Source organism: Limulus polyphemus, unplaced genomic scaffold (genome assembly GCF_000517525.1).
Source record: "Limulus polyphemus unplaced genomic scaffold, Limulus_polyphemus-2.1.2 Scaffold1559, whole genome shotgun sequence".
Classification (NCBI taxonomy): domain Eukaryota; kingdom Metazoa; phylum Arthropoda; class Merostomata; order Xiphosura; family Limulidae; genus Limulus; species Limulus polyphemus.
In genome coordinates, this window is record NW_013667169.1 from 205,277 (window position 1) to 221,273 (window position 15,997).

General features: G+C 29.3%; 1 protein-coding gene across 1 annotated transcript in view; it reads right to left on the reverse strand.

Moving 5' to 3' along the window:
- Positions 1–15,997, reverse strand: part of LOC106464091 (histone-lysine N-methyltransferase 2C-like) — a 138,676-nt gene that overhangs the window by 88,519 nt on the left and 34,160 nt on the right. The window contains exons 7-12 of the mRNA XM_022391762.1: positions 14,739–14,848; positions 11,600–11,704; positions 9,178–9,235; positions 6,013–6,190; positions 2,937–3,051; positions 1,470–1,663 (exon numbers count right to left, since the gene is read on the reverse strand). Coding sequence (XP_022247470.1) covers positions 1,470–1,663; positions 2,937–3,051; positions 6,013–6,190; positions 9,178–9,235; positions 11,600–11,704; positions 14,739–14,848 — 760 coding nt within the window. The remainder of the gene's footprint in view (positions 1–1,469; positions 1,664–2,936; positions 3,052–6,012; positions 6,191–9,177; positions 9,236–11,599; positions 11,705–14,738; positions 14,849–15,997) is intronic.

A 15,997-nucleotide genomic window follows, 5' to 3' on the forward strand; every position in this document is an offset into this window, starting at 1 on the left:
CGTAAGTAAGTAAAACTAAATAAGTGTGTTGTTGTTTCTTCTGTGTATATATATATATATATATATATATATATATATATATTCAGGTATAGAGAAATTAGCCTCAAGCAGTACCTTCCATATTTGGTGTACTATTTTATACATGTTACAAGATTGTCCCCCCTTTAATGTTTCCTTAACTTTCTTATTTGGGATACTGAGAGAGAACTATTTTAGTGTTTCCACAAACCTGGGTAATGCATGCACTCTGATAGAGTTAACCCTATTCAATATAATGGTTAGCTCTATCAGTCTAGATCACATTTTCATCCAGAACTTCTCAAAAAGTTTCTTGAACAAGAGCGATGTCATCCAAAGTTTTGGACGATCAGTAGTTTTAACTTCTTGTTGCTGTATTTCCTGCCATTCCTCTTGTTATTGCACTTACTATCTTTATCAGTAATGTTATCAGAGGATCTACAAATACCAATATATCAATTCTTAGCAAACTCTAGCTAATACAATAGCTGAACTCCAAGTGATCAGTAATGTTATCAGAGGATCTACAAATACCACACATAAATACCAATATAGCAATTCTTAGCAAACTCTAGCTAATACAATAGCTGAACTCCAAGTGAAACATGCCACAAATTTCCATGATATAACAAATAACGATATTTCCAAAGTCTCAACAAATTTATCTAAATATGATGTTTTTGCAGAAAGAACATTATTTTTTATATTTTCATCATGACTTTAATCCCACCTAATTTGGGGTCAGCCATTATTTTTGTAAGCCAAGAATTTTTTTCCACCTGGGTGGATAATCCAATCAGCAATCATATACGATGAGTATGTTCGAAGATGTGGATTTTAATTCACAACTCTCAGATTGCAAATCAAGCCTCATAACCATTAGGTCATGCCAAACCCAAGAAACTATACAAAGAAAAAAATTACTAAAAAAACAGTATGAAATAAATTCTTCACAATGTAGGAATAAACTGGATTGGTGTGACACCAAAATAGAAGTTAACAAGGAATTTAATTTCATGCAAGAGGTCTAATATTTGTCATGTTACAAAACGTGCTAAGTAGATTTTAAACTGTGATGTATGCCAAATGAAAAGCCAAGAGAAAATTATTAACTTCTGAACACAGGTAAGTTCAATATTTAAGATCTTACAAATACCTCTGTTCAATGAAAAATATCATAGCAATACAAGTTCCATTTTTATATTGATATTTATTCATGTTTTGGACAGTCTACAATCAATAGACCTGCAGCATGTATTGCAACACAATAATTCTAAATAGTGGTATCACAGCAATAAATTTGTTAGGTCTGAAGAAAATAAAAGCTAATCACAACTGACTGATGTAGTCAAGTATTCAAATATTCAAGTAAAATAATAATAATAATAAAAGACATTCTAATAATAAAACTTTGGCAAATCAGTGTAATATGAAAACAAAACACAACTTACTTTCTGCACATTTTACACCGAGTCATTTCTGCTCTTCCAGTACATTGCCGGTAGGCTTTTCCACAAAGAGGACAGGCTATTCCTTTATTTCTCTGCTGGTAACAGCTGTCACAAACAGTGTAGTTTCTATGCCACCTAGAACTTAGGCCGTTGCCAGGAGTGCGAGAGCCACAGTCTCCACATACACGACAGTTCTTGAGTTACACAACAAAATTTCAGTTAGGTCCAGAAATTAAAACAGTCAGAAGTAGGGTTACCTTTTATTTACATTTTTCAAATTTATAAAGACACAACTTTTTATGTGATATGCTAAAGCAATTTAATAAATACATCCATAATATCCATCTGTTTAGTTCCCTGAAAAGTATGTGGCAAAAAAGAAAAAATCCTTAAATAAAATGCATTGCATTGCTATAATAAATATTATTACATAATATTTATTATATAAATTACCATAAGAAAAATTTACTTTCAAGTTTGTGAATGTGAAAAACAAATATGTATGTCAGTTTTTTTTTTTCACCGTGTATATTTTAATGTTCCAAGTTCGTGAAAGTAGAAGCTTTTTATGACTAATGTGGAAATAAGTTATCATGATTTTGTAACACCACAGAACAATATGTTGATAATTACATCTAATTAGCGACAACAAACAAGGAAAATATTTTGTAGTTGTACAAAATCAATTGTTAAGATCGTATTCACATTTGAAAATTAATTATAACTTACATAAAAAGATACCAAAGTGAGTGATTTCATAAATTAATATTAATCTGTGAAATCCTTATCCTCTTACTCTTGGAAAATTGGTAGGATTTAGACGCTATTACTGCCATTATTATGTCTATTCAAAACATAATTGTTTTAACCAACAATATAATTTATTTTTAATCCTGTAGGTAGTTTTAGTTGTTTAACTCTTTAGGTTTGGTAGGCCAAAGTGCACACATCATGAATTTTCTTTTTTTCTTCATTGAAAATTACCCATTTTAATTATTCTTTCTATTCCTATATGATATTTTGAGTTTGACACAAATTACATACTTACAGTATAGGTATTGCTAGCTACATAGTAAATTTATAGCCTTGAGGCTTCTCGCTTTACAAAGATATAAACAAGAAAATCAAACCCACTTCCTATCACAACAAGTCTTTCAAAAAATGTCTAATTCTCTTAGACATTGCTAACAGTCATATTTATAATCAACTAATTGTACACTAGACAGATCACATGAACATCTGTTTTGTTTGAGTCACAAAAATCAATAACTTGCTATCAGAGCTCAAGGGATTTGCATCAAAGGAATCAATATGAGAAGTAATGAAATTTGTAACAGCAGATTTTGTACAATCTAACAAAGTGAGTGATGAGTTTTTGGTTTTATGAAATTCATATTTGAAAGCTACATGAAATATCTTTTGGATAACAACATAGTAGTAATTTTAAGTTTTTAGACTTACACTTACCTTACATTTCCACCCATTTTTCGGTATACTGTTCATTACAGGGAGCATACAGTGTGTGTGATAACCTTTATCACAGACATCACAAACAAGCATTTTATTATTGTGTCCTGGATTCCTGCACAAAATATTAAATTGATTGATTCTTTCACCTCTATGGCAATTCACAAATCTACAGTTTCTAAAAAAAGATTCTTCACCAGCACATGGTAATATGTTTCAAACAATTTGTGGTAAAAGAAAAGAAGAAGAAAGTTAACAAATACATCATAAGAAGTAAACATTATAATCATCACAGTAAGCAATAAAGTTACAGCCTTTTCCACTCCAAAATAAAATCAGAATGAACAAGCAGTATTAATGTTTTATACCAATGGGATATTAGGTACAGATAAGAACAAAATTCTGATTTTCATGGCTTTCTAAAACAATAGTTCTGGGCAGTGTTGGTTGTTAAAACTAAATACACATTATTGTAAAATGTTTCAACATGAATCAAAAAATATAAAAGTGATGCTGTAATTTGATATATTTCTTATTTCATCATGCAAAAATCATTTTCAAATATGATATAAACTTTATTTAACAAAATTCTTTAAAAAAATTAATAAATACAGGATTTACTGAAACTTGCTATTATTACTTAACTTGATGTAATAGGACCTGGATGTTTTGCACATCATGATGTTTTAGTTACTTTCAAAATTTAAACACCTTTATTATCAATGTGTGTCAATAAAATTAGCATCAGAATGTAGTTTATGACTCGATTTTTTATAGTAAGTTTAAATTTCTAAATTAAAAAAATTTTTTTTTAAATTATCAGTTTTCACTTTTGTTGTCATATGACGTGCGAGAGCTCTTTAATTTTCACCTCAAAGTTTGTTTAACTTCAATCTTATAGCATCTACACTATCTAAGGCACGTAGACACAATTTGGAAATAGTTTCAAAGTCCAACATACAGTTACAACATCCTAACTTCTCCATTTAGTAGGATATAAATAAATTTTCTGACCCATGACAAAACACTTTCCCATCTATCCATAAATATCAAGGCAGTTTTCAAAACTAGATGATTTTATTAGACATATATGTTTATAACCAATAGAAAGAGCATATTTTTTTATTTCAAGCTTGCAATAGTCCTTTTAAAACTGGTATCAACAGACATTAGACTAGAGGTACCGATTGTTGGCATTTAGGAAGTAACGCACATGCTAATAAAATTTCTTTAACCTATTTATAGTTTAGTTAGAAAGCCAATTAAATTAGTTATTTTTTGACATTCTATCTTAGTGATTTATGTATTATTATGTTTTAAAATGCATATTTTAAAGGTGCATAATTATTTTTTTGTCAAAGAATTTAGAGATAATTTTAATAAGGCTTATGCCTTCCCACTGTTATGTGTTGCTTTTCATAAATGAATTAACAGGATGTCATACAGGCCAGGCAATAAAACTATAAAATCAAAAATAAACTACATGAAAAAATAAATAGTTAAAACTGTGAATATCACCAACTTAACAAAGGAGAAAAAGTATGTTCATTTTATTTCATAATTTTCAAAATTTCATTTCACTTAAATTTATGATTCAGCTACAGTTAGTGTTATGGTAGAAACAAATATTAGGTGAAATATAAACTTTTACCTTAACAAAACTTTGATTTTTATTTAGGTTTTTTTTTTTAGAGATTACTTAAATGAAATATGCAAACCGTACAATGAAACGAGATATTTTTTATCTTAGCATGAAAATCACCTTGCATTCAGACTATTCAGAGTCCGACTGACTTCTGTAAACTCAAAAACCAATTTTTCTCAAAAACAATTTACTAAAAAAAAAATCTGAGTTTTTTATGTGCAACAGATTTATAATGATTACTTAAAGTTTGCCAAACTTCATGAAGATGCAGTTATAGTATATATAGTTAAATGGTTATGTGTGGTTACAAGATCAGTCAAAATGATCAAGCCCTAATATATATAAGGTTAAACTACTATATCAAATAAATAGCAATTCTGTTCATTATAAACTTTTAAACAGCTATATATGCAAAATTGAGGATCATGATTATCGTTGCAAATTAATTTTAGTAACCACGAGGTTAAAAATAACAAGTCTCATGAACACATCAAACATATAACAAAATGCAATCAAGTTAGATTATTTAAATCATAAGTTAACACTACATTACAAGTATGAATATATCATTATACTTACAGTTTTCATAATTTTCATGTTACAGTTAATATAACAGCAACTGTTACTTTCCTGGCAATTTTACCTATCATACTGACTTTATATGACATACTATTTACCCCTAATTAGGGCTATTTATAAAACCAATACCAGATACCTATAACTTTATGTTCCCCAAATTTAGTGCCAAATTGGTTTTGAATAGATGTCATGGTTTTACTAACAAAGGGTTATCAAAGGAATATTATCAGTTTTTACCAGATGTCGAAACTCTTCTAATTTCTCTGACATAACTATTAACAGCTACACTCAATGTAAATCAAACTTTTCTTTTTGAGCATGCCTTGCTTTTAGAAATATACATCAACAGATATATTCAAATATAAAAATTCAGTTTTATGACAAAAAAAGGAAAACATCCACATAGAATTTTTATTCTATTTTTTACTTCATCTTTTAAGACCTAATATTGCCCCCTCCCCCCTCTAAAATTGACAATTTTGTTTCTGTGTGAATGTTTCTTCACATTTCTGAGATATGAAATCAATTCTCATTACGATACTGTTTCTTATCTATAAAACTGCTTTCCTGTTTTGTCTTGAATAATTATGGAATATGTATACATAAACAATTTCATTGAACTTTAGAAACAAATTTCTAGGTCACTAAATAACCTAAAATTCAGTTATCAAAAACCAAATGAAAGAAAACATTGCTCTATAAATACATGGAATTTGAAATAAATTCTAATTCCTTCTTCATTACATAAAACAAATACTTAAGAGCTAGACTAATTGTAAACTTCACATCTATAGAAGAAGGTTTCAAAGTTACCTATCTGAAATCATACATTACAATCTTTGAATTTCATACCTGCATGTCTGGCATACTTTACAGTCTGGGCATTGCCACCCTGTTCGTACAACAGGGTTCACAAGTACTGGAGGTTTAAGGCAGTTTCCATGGTAGTGGTAGCCACAACTACCACAAAAAAGAAGTTCTAGGAGATTTCCTGGTTCTTTGCATGAATTGCAGATAACTTTTGAATCATCTAGTAAAAAATATCAAATCTAATAACCCTCTTTCTCTCAACACAGACTTTACATTTGTAGAATATACACGGAAGTATAAAATATTTGCAACTTAAATGCATACATAATAATGTTTAACTGTAAAATCAAGTTTATTAATTCATTTTCTTTATGTTCATTTGTTATGTTTATTTGTAAAGAGAAACAAACACATTTAAATCTAACCAAAAAAAAAGAAGCTTAACAGGAAAGTTCTCTTAATGTTTAGTATATACACACACACATCTACATACATATATATGATTGTATGTAAAAAATACAACTTTAACCCTCTTGCTACAGGCAGGTCAAAGTGTGAAATGTTTCAAAGAGTTATATTCAAAATTTAATTAAGCTATTTTATTATCATGGTATACAAATAAACTTGGCATAAGAACATAGTTAATAAATCAAATTTTGATATTATATAAGTTTTGTGTTCTTAATTTTATAAGGAAATATTTTTAAAAAATCCTCAATCTTACACTAGTATCAGAACTGTAGATTTTGCTCTCTAGGTATTCCCTCTTCTAAAATTTATCTACCATCCCTTGGAGAAGTATGGAATTTAACTTAAATTACTCATTATAATATTGTTATCACTCAGTCAAAGCATAATTTTTATAGCCTTCAATCTTAATTTGTTACAGAGCCATAAAATAGAAAATCCACCTCTCTTGCATGCCCACCTGTCACATCCACTCTTTAACAAATTGCCAATAGTTCTTTCTGACATTTAATACTTTATTATTTATATCCAATAGAAAGTCAAACTTTTAATCTATCAAATGATGTATCATATTATATTGTTTTCTGGCTCTTATCACATAGCTAAAAATCCAGAAAAATTATGATAATTATGGGACATTGTCTGCTTTTTATATTATCTAAGTTTTCATTCCTTCATTTTAAAAGAAACTTTCAAATATTATTTAAAACTTGAGTTTTGATATCTCATTATGTGCTCGAAGTTACAATTCTCAATTTTAAGAGCTGGTATAGAAGAAACTGTATGTGTAAATGTAGAAGTTCTCCCCGAGACATTCTAAGCATAGTGTATACAGGTTGTTTACAAGTTATTTAAGAATGTTCCAAGAACTTGTCCCTGAGATAATGGTTGTGAAATTTTTCTCACTTCAAGCTAAGCCACACCCACTTGCAAAGTAGAATCTGTGTTGCTAAGTGACAGTTTTAAATTGAATGGCATGTTTATAACCAACAGAAAGATCAGATTTCCAGTTGATATGTCTCTAAGTTAACAGTAAATGTAGACATATATATCAATTTACAGATGAGGCAAAATAAAGCTTAATCCATTGTTGAGAGCAGGGTCTCAAGCACTTGGCTATTTTTTCTCACCATATACACATTAGTTTGATAGACAGTTGGACTGCATTTCGGTTTTACTTTTATATTTTAGTTAATTATGTATAATTTGTGTTTTTAAAGTCATATAGGAAAGGATTAATGATTTTTAAAATTTATTCTATATTTTTCTCAACCAGCATTCATAAACATAGCAAGAGCAAACAACATTTTGCCCGAGGCTAAGATTGTCAATGTTAATGGTATATTGCCCACAGGCACCTGTTGATGCGTATCAACATAAATAATAAAAATTAAAAACACAAAAAAAGTAAAGCATTAAAAATAAACTGTAAGTGAAAAGGTTGAGTTAAAATGTATACATTTCTTAATTTTAAGCATTTCATTGCACTGTATGGTGATGATAATAGCTAGAGTAGAGAAAATTGAAAATAAAATATAAATATTTACTTTAAAAAACTTTTGATGAGATCCTAGACATTATGCAAGTGAAATGTGAAAACTGAGATAATAAATAGTATTTTTATACTAAAAATGAAAATCTCGTTGCAAGTGAACTATTCATACTCTGAGTGCAAGTAACTACATTAAATAATAGAAAAAAGTCAAAATTAAATATTTTATTTTTCCTATACTACATACTTTCATGAAAGTTCTTCTCAAGTTTTAAATAATTTTATCCACTTGTTTTATATTTGGAAAGAAATATAACAGGAGTTATGTAACATGCTGCACTTTGTAGCACATCATTGTTATAAAATTAAGAGCTTACTCAAACAAAATTTGACAATCTTCGGATGAAGAAAAGTATTTTTTCATCTCAACATGAAACACATTTGGATTCCATATATTCATGGAGAAATCTTTAGTGAAAATACTTCATTAAAAATTCTGATGTTTTTTCTACAAAAGACTCTTAATTCTTACTTAAAGCTTGCAAAATTTCATGAAGATACACAAAACATATTAGAAGTTAAAATATTAAAACTATGAAGGACAATAACTCAGCCAAATTGACCGAGCCTGTAGTGAGAAAGATAATGTGTTTATCTCTCTAGTCTCAGCTGTCTTGGAAGTAACCTAAATTTGAATGTGATGCAACATTTTGCTCCTCCATACACAGGCATTCCCACATATTATTATAATTTTCTGACTTAACAAAGAAGCTTCAAATAAGATGTTATCTACAATTTTAATAAATACCTTTTAGCTCTGTAACTAAAGCAAATTAAACAAAAATATATATTATGTATTCACAGATTAAATATGTTCCATGCATAAGAAGATATAAAACAGACAATACTTTAACACTATCCTCTAAGATACAGAATGTATTTGTAATCATTCATCCAAACATAATATTATTTTTTAATTCTTTTGCCGTTAAAAAAAAGGAGTAAACATCAAGTAAAATATGTCAATGCATTATCAAACATAATCAGTATCTCTGATTTTGTGAACCATTAGTTATTTGTATACAATAAAACATAAACTGAAGTTTTTCCCTTTTTTTTTGGTTAGTTACCCTACTTTTAAAATAACAAGATACAAGTTATAAGTACCTGTTGTTTGACTTAATAAAGAAAGAGATATATTCAACCTCTGATAAAGATATAGAAGTATGTGGATTTTATCAACTTACCAACCGTGGATGCCAGATTCAAATGCAAAGGACACCATAGGGTAAGGGTTTTCATATCCTATTAAAAACACATAGCACAACCAAATTATATTAACATGCAAGTCATTTACTCACAAATAATAATAATGAAAAACATCACAAATGTACATAAATTCACATTTTCTATAACTTAGCTTTTCAACCATATTTTCCACCATACGATATTCCCACTAAAGACAGTTATCTCTTTTAAGATATGATTAACTGAGGAAGGAATACAAAACTTTAAAGTGTATAACAGACTATTCAAGATAAATTATTGAGTCTTTTTTTAATGACAATAATAAATTGTAGCACTCACAATCTAACAATGCTAATATTCAACAAAATAAATCTGCTGCCAACTTAAAAACTTACACACAGTCATTGCTTAATTATAAAAATAATTATATTTCAGAAAACTATTTCTCTAAAACTGTTAATTTGGTATGGATGAATTTGTTTAATTTTTTTTTCTTTTTCCCTTATGCTTTAAAACTTTTAGAAATGTACTTAAGGAATGGTGAATTTCAAGAAGAATTAGAAAAATAAAGCAATTAGCTTTACCAATACAAGTTTTCTTTTTGGAAAAACAAAATTCAGAAAACCCATTCCTTCAACCACTACTAAGTTTATGATACAGGATGGTATCACGTTTTCTATTCCCTCAGTTAATATGCAAATTTTTCAAAGTTTATATTTTTTTTCCTTCATTTCAGTTTGGACATGGAAAGTCATTCAAGCAAACAAATTTTAACTTTGCACCTGACAAGCTCTGTCTAGGATCTCATCTGCTAATTGTCAATTCACCAAGTTTCTTGCAGAGAAGATAGATGTGACATACAGTAACAGAAAATTGTCTTTTCTGTCATCAGATCAGATAATAGTCCAGGTTTTCCCTTGCCCCAGCATGCAAGCATGAGTGAACAAAGGTCACATGCAGAAGAGATTTCATATGGAAACCTAGCTTAAGTTGTTACTGCATTTTCTAATATTAAAAATCAGTTTCACCTTTGCTTAGTAGATTTTGTCCAAAATTTTCAATTTAACTTTGGTTTTTTTTGTTTTTTTATGAGAGTGAATGTTGTTTTAGTTTAGTTGAGTTCTAAACATTTTTTGTTTTTAAATATTCTTATAACTTTTAGTGTATTTTTATTTTGTAGTTTCACTTAGTTGTAGATTATCTTACAGGTGGAGGGGGCACACTGGACTGGTGAAAGAGAAAGCTCACTTAGGTTTCATTTCCCCCCTCTCTCTCACCAATCTAACACAGCCACAACAGAAACACTCATCCTTGTTTTACCATTTAATATGTCATTGTATTTTTGTTATTTGTTAATAAAAACTGTTCTTGTGCACCTTCCATGTTCCACTATTTCTTCCTGACAAACTCGGTTAAGAGATGAACAAACACACACACACTCTGTAACTTAGTATCCTTCGAACCTCTAGTTAGCTGGCCCTAATCAAGTACTCTGAGGGAAATTCACCAGCCTGAAAATACCACAAGAGCCTCTAATGGCCTCTAGATCCCTGGCCTTATGCCTTTGTGAAAAAGTAGTTTACAAAATCTCTAGAGAGAGAACAAATATTTTCTAATATTACTGGTTATACATAAAATATTTCTAATAATACTGGTTCATCTTTCAAAATTAGGAAAGTTAACTTATTAAATACTCATTAGCAAGACCTCAACTAAAATCATGACTAAACATAACTACGAATTAAGGTAGTATTCAAAAATGGTAATCAAATTATGTAATACAATTTATCTTTAAAATTTTTCCTCTTATTGGCTGTTACAGTGAAGGTTAAATAAGAGAAAATTGTGTTACAATATGTTCAGTAATGTTATTGATTGATTTTGTTTATTTAACTTTCACTGTAACAACAACCATTTTTAATGGTTTGGAAATGTCTCACACATTTTTACAAAACAGCTGTACTAATACTAACCCTACATACATGGGTGGGAGTCAAAGTGTGCAAGCTATGACCATTTAGAGTGTCCTTTGACATGGTATTATGTAATTGATATATCAGGGTTATCAACTATTTATTATACCCCACAATGCTCATTTAGTGGTAGTTCATGGTAGAAAAGAGTGAATAATAGATACAATATACAGGGATATTGAAAAAACAAACAAACTGAATACAAGTATTTTGTAAGTTATATAGGTTAAGCAAGTGCAATATGCAAATTGTACAATGGACAAACATGTTTTTGTTCATCACATGAACGTCAACTTACACTCTAACTGATGTCTGCAATTCAGACTTATCTTGAATCCAAATACTTTTGTAACACATCTGATTTTTTGTGTACAAACACACTTGTACCTTTTATTAAATGCTTGTCACGTGGTCGTTAATTTAACACATGCAAACAAATAAACAGTACCTGAAAAGCTCCAGATCTTGCAGCACATGGATAATGATATATGTGGTCACATTCGTTTTCTTTACATCTAATAGTAGCCCCAAACGTTTTACAGTAACTGCATCTCTATAGAAACAACATCACCCTCATCAATATTACATTTGACATAGTTAAAAAGATTCAGCAATAAGACTTGTAGTTTCCCAATTACAGAATTCTACATACATACATACAGATAGATTTAAAACTTAAGGTCCATTTTAAACAACTAAGAAATAAAAGAAGTTGGTATGAGATCAAGATTAAATATTTATTTCAATAGGTAACATCAGACCTGCCTACCCATAAAGTTTACTCTCAGTAGCATTCTCCTATCAACTGGTCAATTTTCAGTAGCGAAAGGGGATTTGTCAGATACCATCCTTCTTGGGAAGGGTGGGTGAATGCATTCTCTATTACAATTACAAAAACACATTTTAGAACTCAATAGAGTGAAGTGCAGATCAATGTACACTATTAACTGTCTTCGTCACCTTCCTTGTGTCGTGATTGCTTCTTTCATCTGAGAAAAATCATTTATGGGCAGTGGTTTGCTTCCCGCAGAATAAAACATCAGGGCTTACATGCAGTTGTGCATGGAGGATTTAACCCTGTCGCCCCGGGTACCCTTTACTATGCATGACACAAGGTATTGGTGTCTTCAAAATTTTATTAAACTACTTTTTATTCATGCTATACCAAATGAAATCTTAGCTAATAATACATATTTTACTAGTATACAAGTTTTAAGCTCTTAATTCTACAAGAAAATATTTTTAAAAATCCTGAATTTCCACTAGTGTGACCCACATGACACATTTTGTCTTAGCATGTTATCATCCTTATTTTATCCATCACTCCTCGAATATGTACGAAATTAAACGTAAAATACTCTATAAAATCATTATTGCTCAAACAAACCATCATTTTTATATCCTTCAATTTTGTTTGGTTACAGAGCTATCGAATAGAAAATCAGACCCCTCCTGCCACACCCACCTGTCACATCCTCTCTTTCACAATTCGTTGATAGTACTTTCTTACATTTCATTATATATTACCTATAACCAATAGAAAATCAAGGTTTTCATCTATCAAATGACATATTGTATAACATTGTATTCTGAATGGAATATTGTCAATTTCACTCACAGTGCAAGATTCATTCCCGTGGGAAAGTTAACGACTAGCTTTGATGAATTTGTAACGGCTCTTGTTGCATAGTTAGAAAGCCAGGAAAAGTTTGAGAGAAAAGTGAATTTGTTTACTTTTTGCATGTTATTAGTCTATATTCTTTGGTGCACTATTTAATTAAATAAAAATTGTTAAGTGCATTGCTACAATTACAATAAAAAATCTGGCTTAACTCTCGTCGACAATCGAGGGCAAGAAAAAAGAAGACTAGGTAAGTACTTTATTTCTTGTTTTTCATATTTATTCTTTATTTATCATTATAAAAGTAACTAAATTCTAAAAATATGGCTCTTTTTAAGTTATGTAAGACTAGATCAAGTAAAATAATAATATAATTAAAATGGTTCACGAGGCACAAACGTGATCAGCTCGTGGGTAATGTGATTCGATAGCGTAATGTGAGCTGCACTTTCTCCGAGTGATTTACAACTTATAATGGCACTGATAGTAGTTAGACACAGTTCAAAGGGCAATAAAACCATAAAATTTAATTATAAATAGATATACAATGTTACGAACTTAGAGCTACTTAGAATAAATGAGTGTAGTTTCACGTTACAATTTGAAGTCATTCTAGAAAGAAAAAAGGTTAATTTAGGTTTATTTCGATTTTTTGGTGTGTTTTTTTGTGGTTACAAGGTCAGTCAAATTGACCGATCTCGTTTTGTGATAGAGTAGAGAAAATAACAGATAAACTATAAAGTTTTACTGAAAAAAAGTTTGAAATGCATTTAGGACGTTTTAAGGATCACAAAGGAAATTTGAGATTTTTGAGATGAGGAAAAGGATTTTTGATTTTAACATGAAAATCACTTTGCACATGGACTATTCAAAACAAATACTCAATATAGTCATGGACAAAACTTTATTTTATTAAAAAATACTTCACTATGAAATATGACTTTTTGTATGTGAAAGACTTGTAATATTAACTGAAAGACTGCCAAATTTCGTGTACCCAATAAACTGAGAGTAATGAGTTTTAAATTTATAAAGACTTTAAACGAGTATAAAAGGTCATGTGACTCGGTCAAATTGACCAACCCCATGTTGAGAGAGTTAAAGCAAAATGAAGACTTTGAATGAACTGAGTACACTGTATGACTCCATAGTCACCATAACTGTTTTAAAATTACAGTAGCTGCATAGCCAGAGAGCATTTTACATAGCATCTACAGTGAAATTGTAGCAGTAGGCAGGTCTGTAACACTTTTAAATCATCAAAGTTGTCCTTCAACTAACAAATATATAACGATTTTTTTTTTAATTCTTGGATTAACACATCTTTCTATCAAATTTTATTAATATTTCACATTTATTTACAAAATCACTTGTATTTTTATTAAAATTACGTGCATAATGAGCACCATCTACAAGTTTTTCCTTCACTTACTGACAAGTATTGTTTTGAAAAAGAAGAAAAATTAAATTAAACAAGTATGAGAATACCTTTAATAATTACCATCACTGCTTGTATCTATGTAATTTATTTAACAAAAAGCCGATGTAAAATATAAATTCTTGAATTTTTTTATTAAATTTCAATCAGTACAAGTTACTTTGCATCAAATTAATGTTAAGAAAGAGCTCCAAAAGACTTATTTGTTTACTAAGTCAAAAACTAAAATGAAAATGAAATATAATAACTGATACAAAACATATAAACTTTACTTTGGTATTGGTTTGTAGTAGATTACTTCTGGGAACAAAACTTGTACTACAAATACGAACAGCAGTTTCAGAAAATGTTAGCTCTCATCAGTTTAACTAAAGAGAATATCCTTCATGCAGTGGAGCTTTAAATTATTTCATGTATATGAGGTAGAAAACGTAAGCTTGTTTTCGAAATAGGTAAGTAAAATGAAGCATTTTCTACTCAGTATGAAATTAGGTATATTCTCTCACATTTATAATGAAGTCCACTAACCTGACTCATTCCTGCTAAAACAGCTTTTTCAGTATTAGCAAGACCATAATCCTCTCTCTGATGGACACCCTCTGACCAGGTAGCACAACAATGATGAGCATAAAAATGTCCTATAACAATTTAAAATACTAGTTATTTTGAAAGCTAAAATGTTTAATATAAATCTATAAATAAATTCCATTACTTTAAGCATATTAAGCTTATGATTTTCAGATCCTTTGTAAACATTGGTATACCTAATTTCAATTAGAATCACTTGAAGAACAGATGGTACAGTAAATAATCAAAACTACTGGTTGAATTTATGTTGCTGTTTTTGACATCTTTCTCTTAACCTTTTCCAACATGGCTTTTATAGCAACATTGTACTGCTATGTTAGTTAAGCATTATTTCAAGCAATTTTAATGATAATAAAAAACTTTCAAGAACGTAAGAATGTCGTCTGTTTACAAAACATTCAACTTTACTGATCACTGAATAAGGTTTATCATTTGAATTTCACAATCATGTTTCAAACAAAATATACACTAATCTTCATGACAGTTTAAATTAGGGATGCAAATAAACCTGAAAAAAGGGTAAACATTTCTAGTCTGTGGCAATAAAACAAAAGAAATATACATTATTTTATCAACTTCCAAACTATAGATTTGAATTGAAAGTAATTTTCACTTCCACTAACTAAAATGTTTTAAAAATCTATTGTTCTTGATAATTTTTGTCTTTTGGATAACTTGGCATCTACTTCTCAAAAAAAAAATGTGAAAAACAAGTCTCTCTCCCAATTTTATTTTATAATTAAGTCTACCCAAGTCCATCTTGTTGTATCAAATTAACTAAATTGGATTATGTTCCTGATATACCCTGTCACCATTAAAATTACGACTCTACTTCATTATATGAATGTCGACTCTAACTAAAGCTATTTTGCAAATGGTATAAAGTACCATGTGTAATATATTATACATATTTTGATAGAGCATTAAATGCTTTAAAGCAAGATAATTTTTTTTATGCACATAATTACAATTCAAATGCCTTGATGGCTTCCTGAAGTTTGTAAAAATCATGATTGTACTTCCATTGTCATTTCCAAACAGCTTGATGTACACCCACAAATTTTGGCATATGTGAATAAGTCTATGGCTTTAATATAATAGAACTGATGTATTACCAAATTTTTATATTTCATTTTGCAAAATATCTTGTTTTGAAAATCATAATTTTTGGAATACAATGCTTTATTGGCAAGTGAACT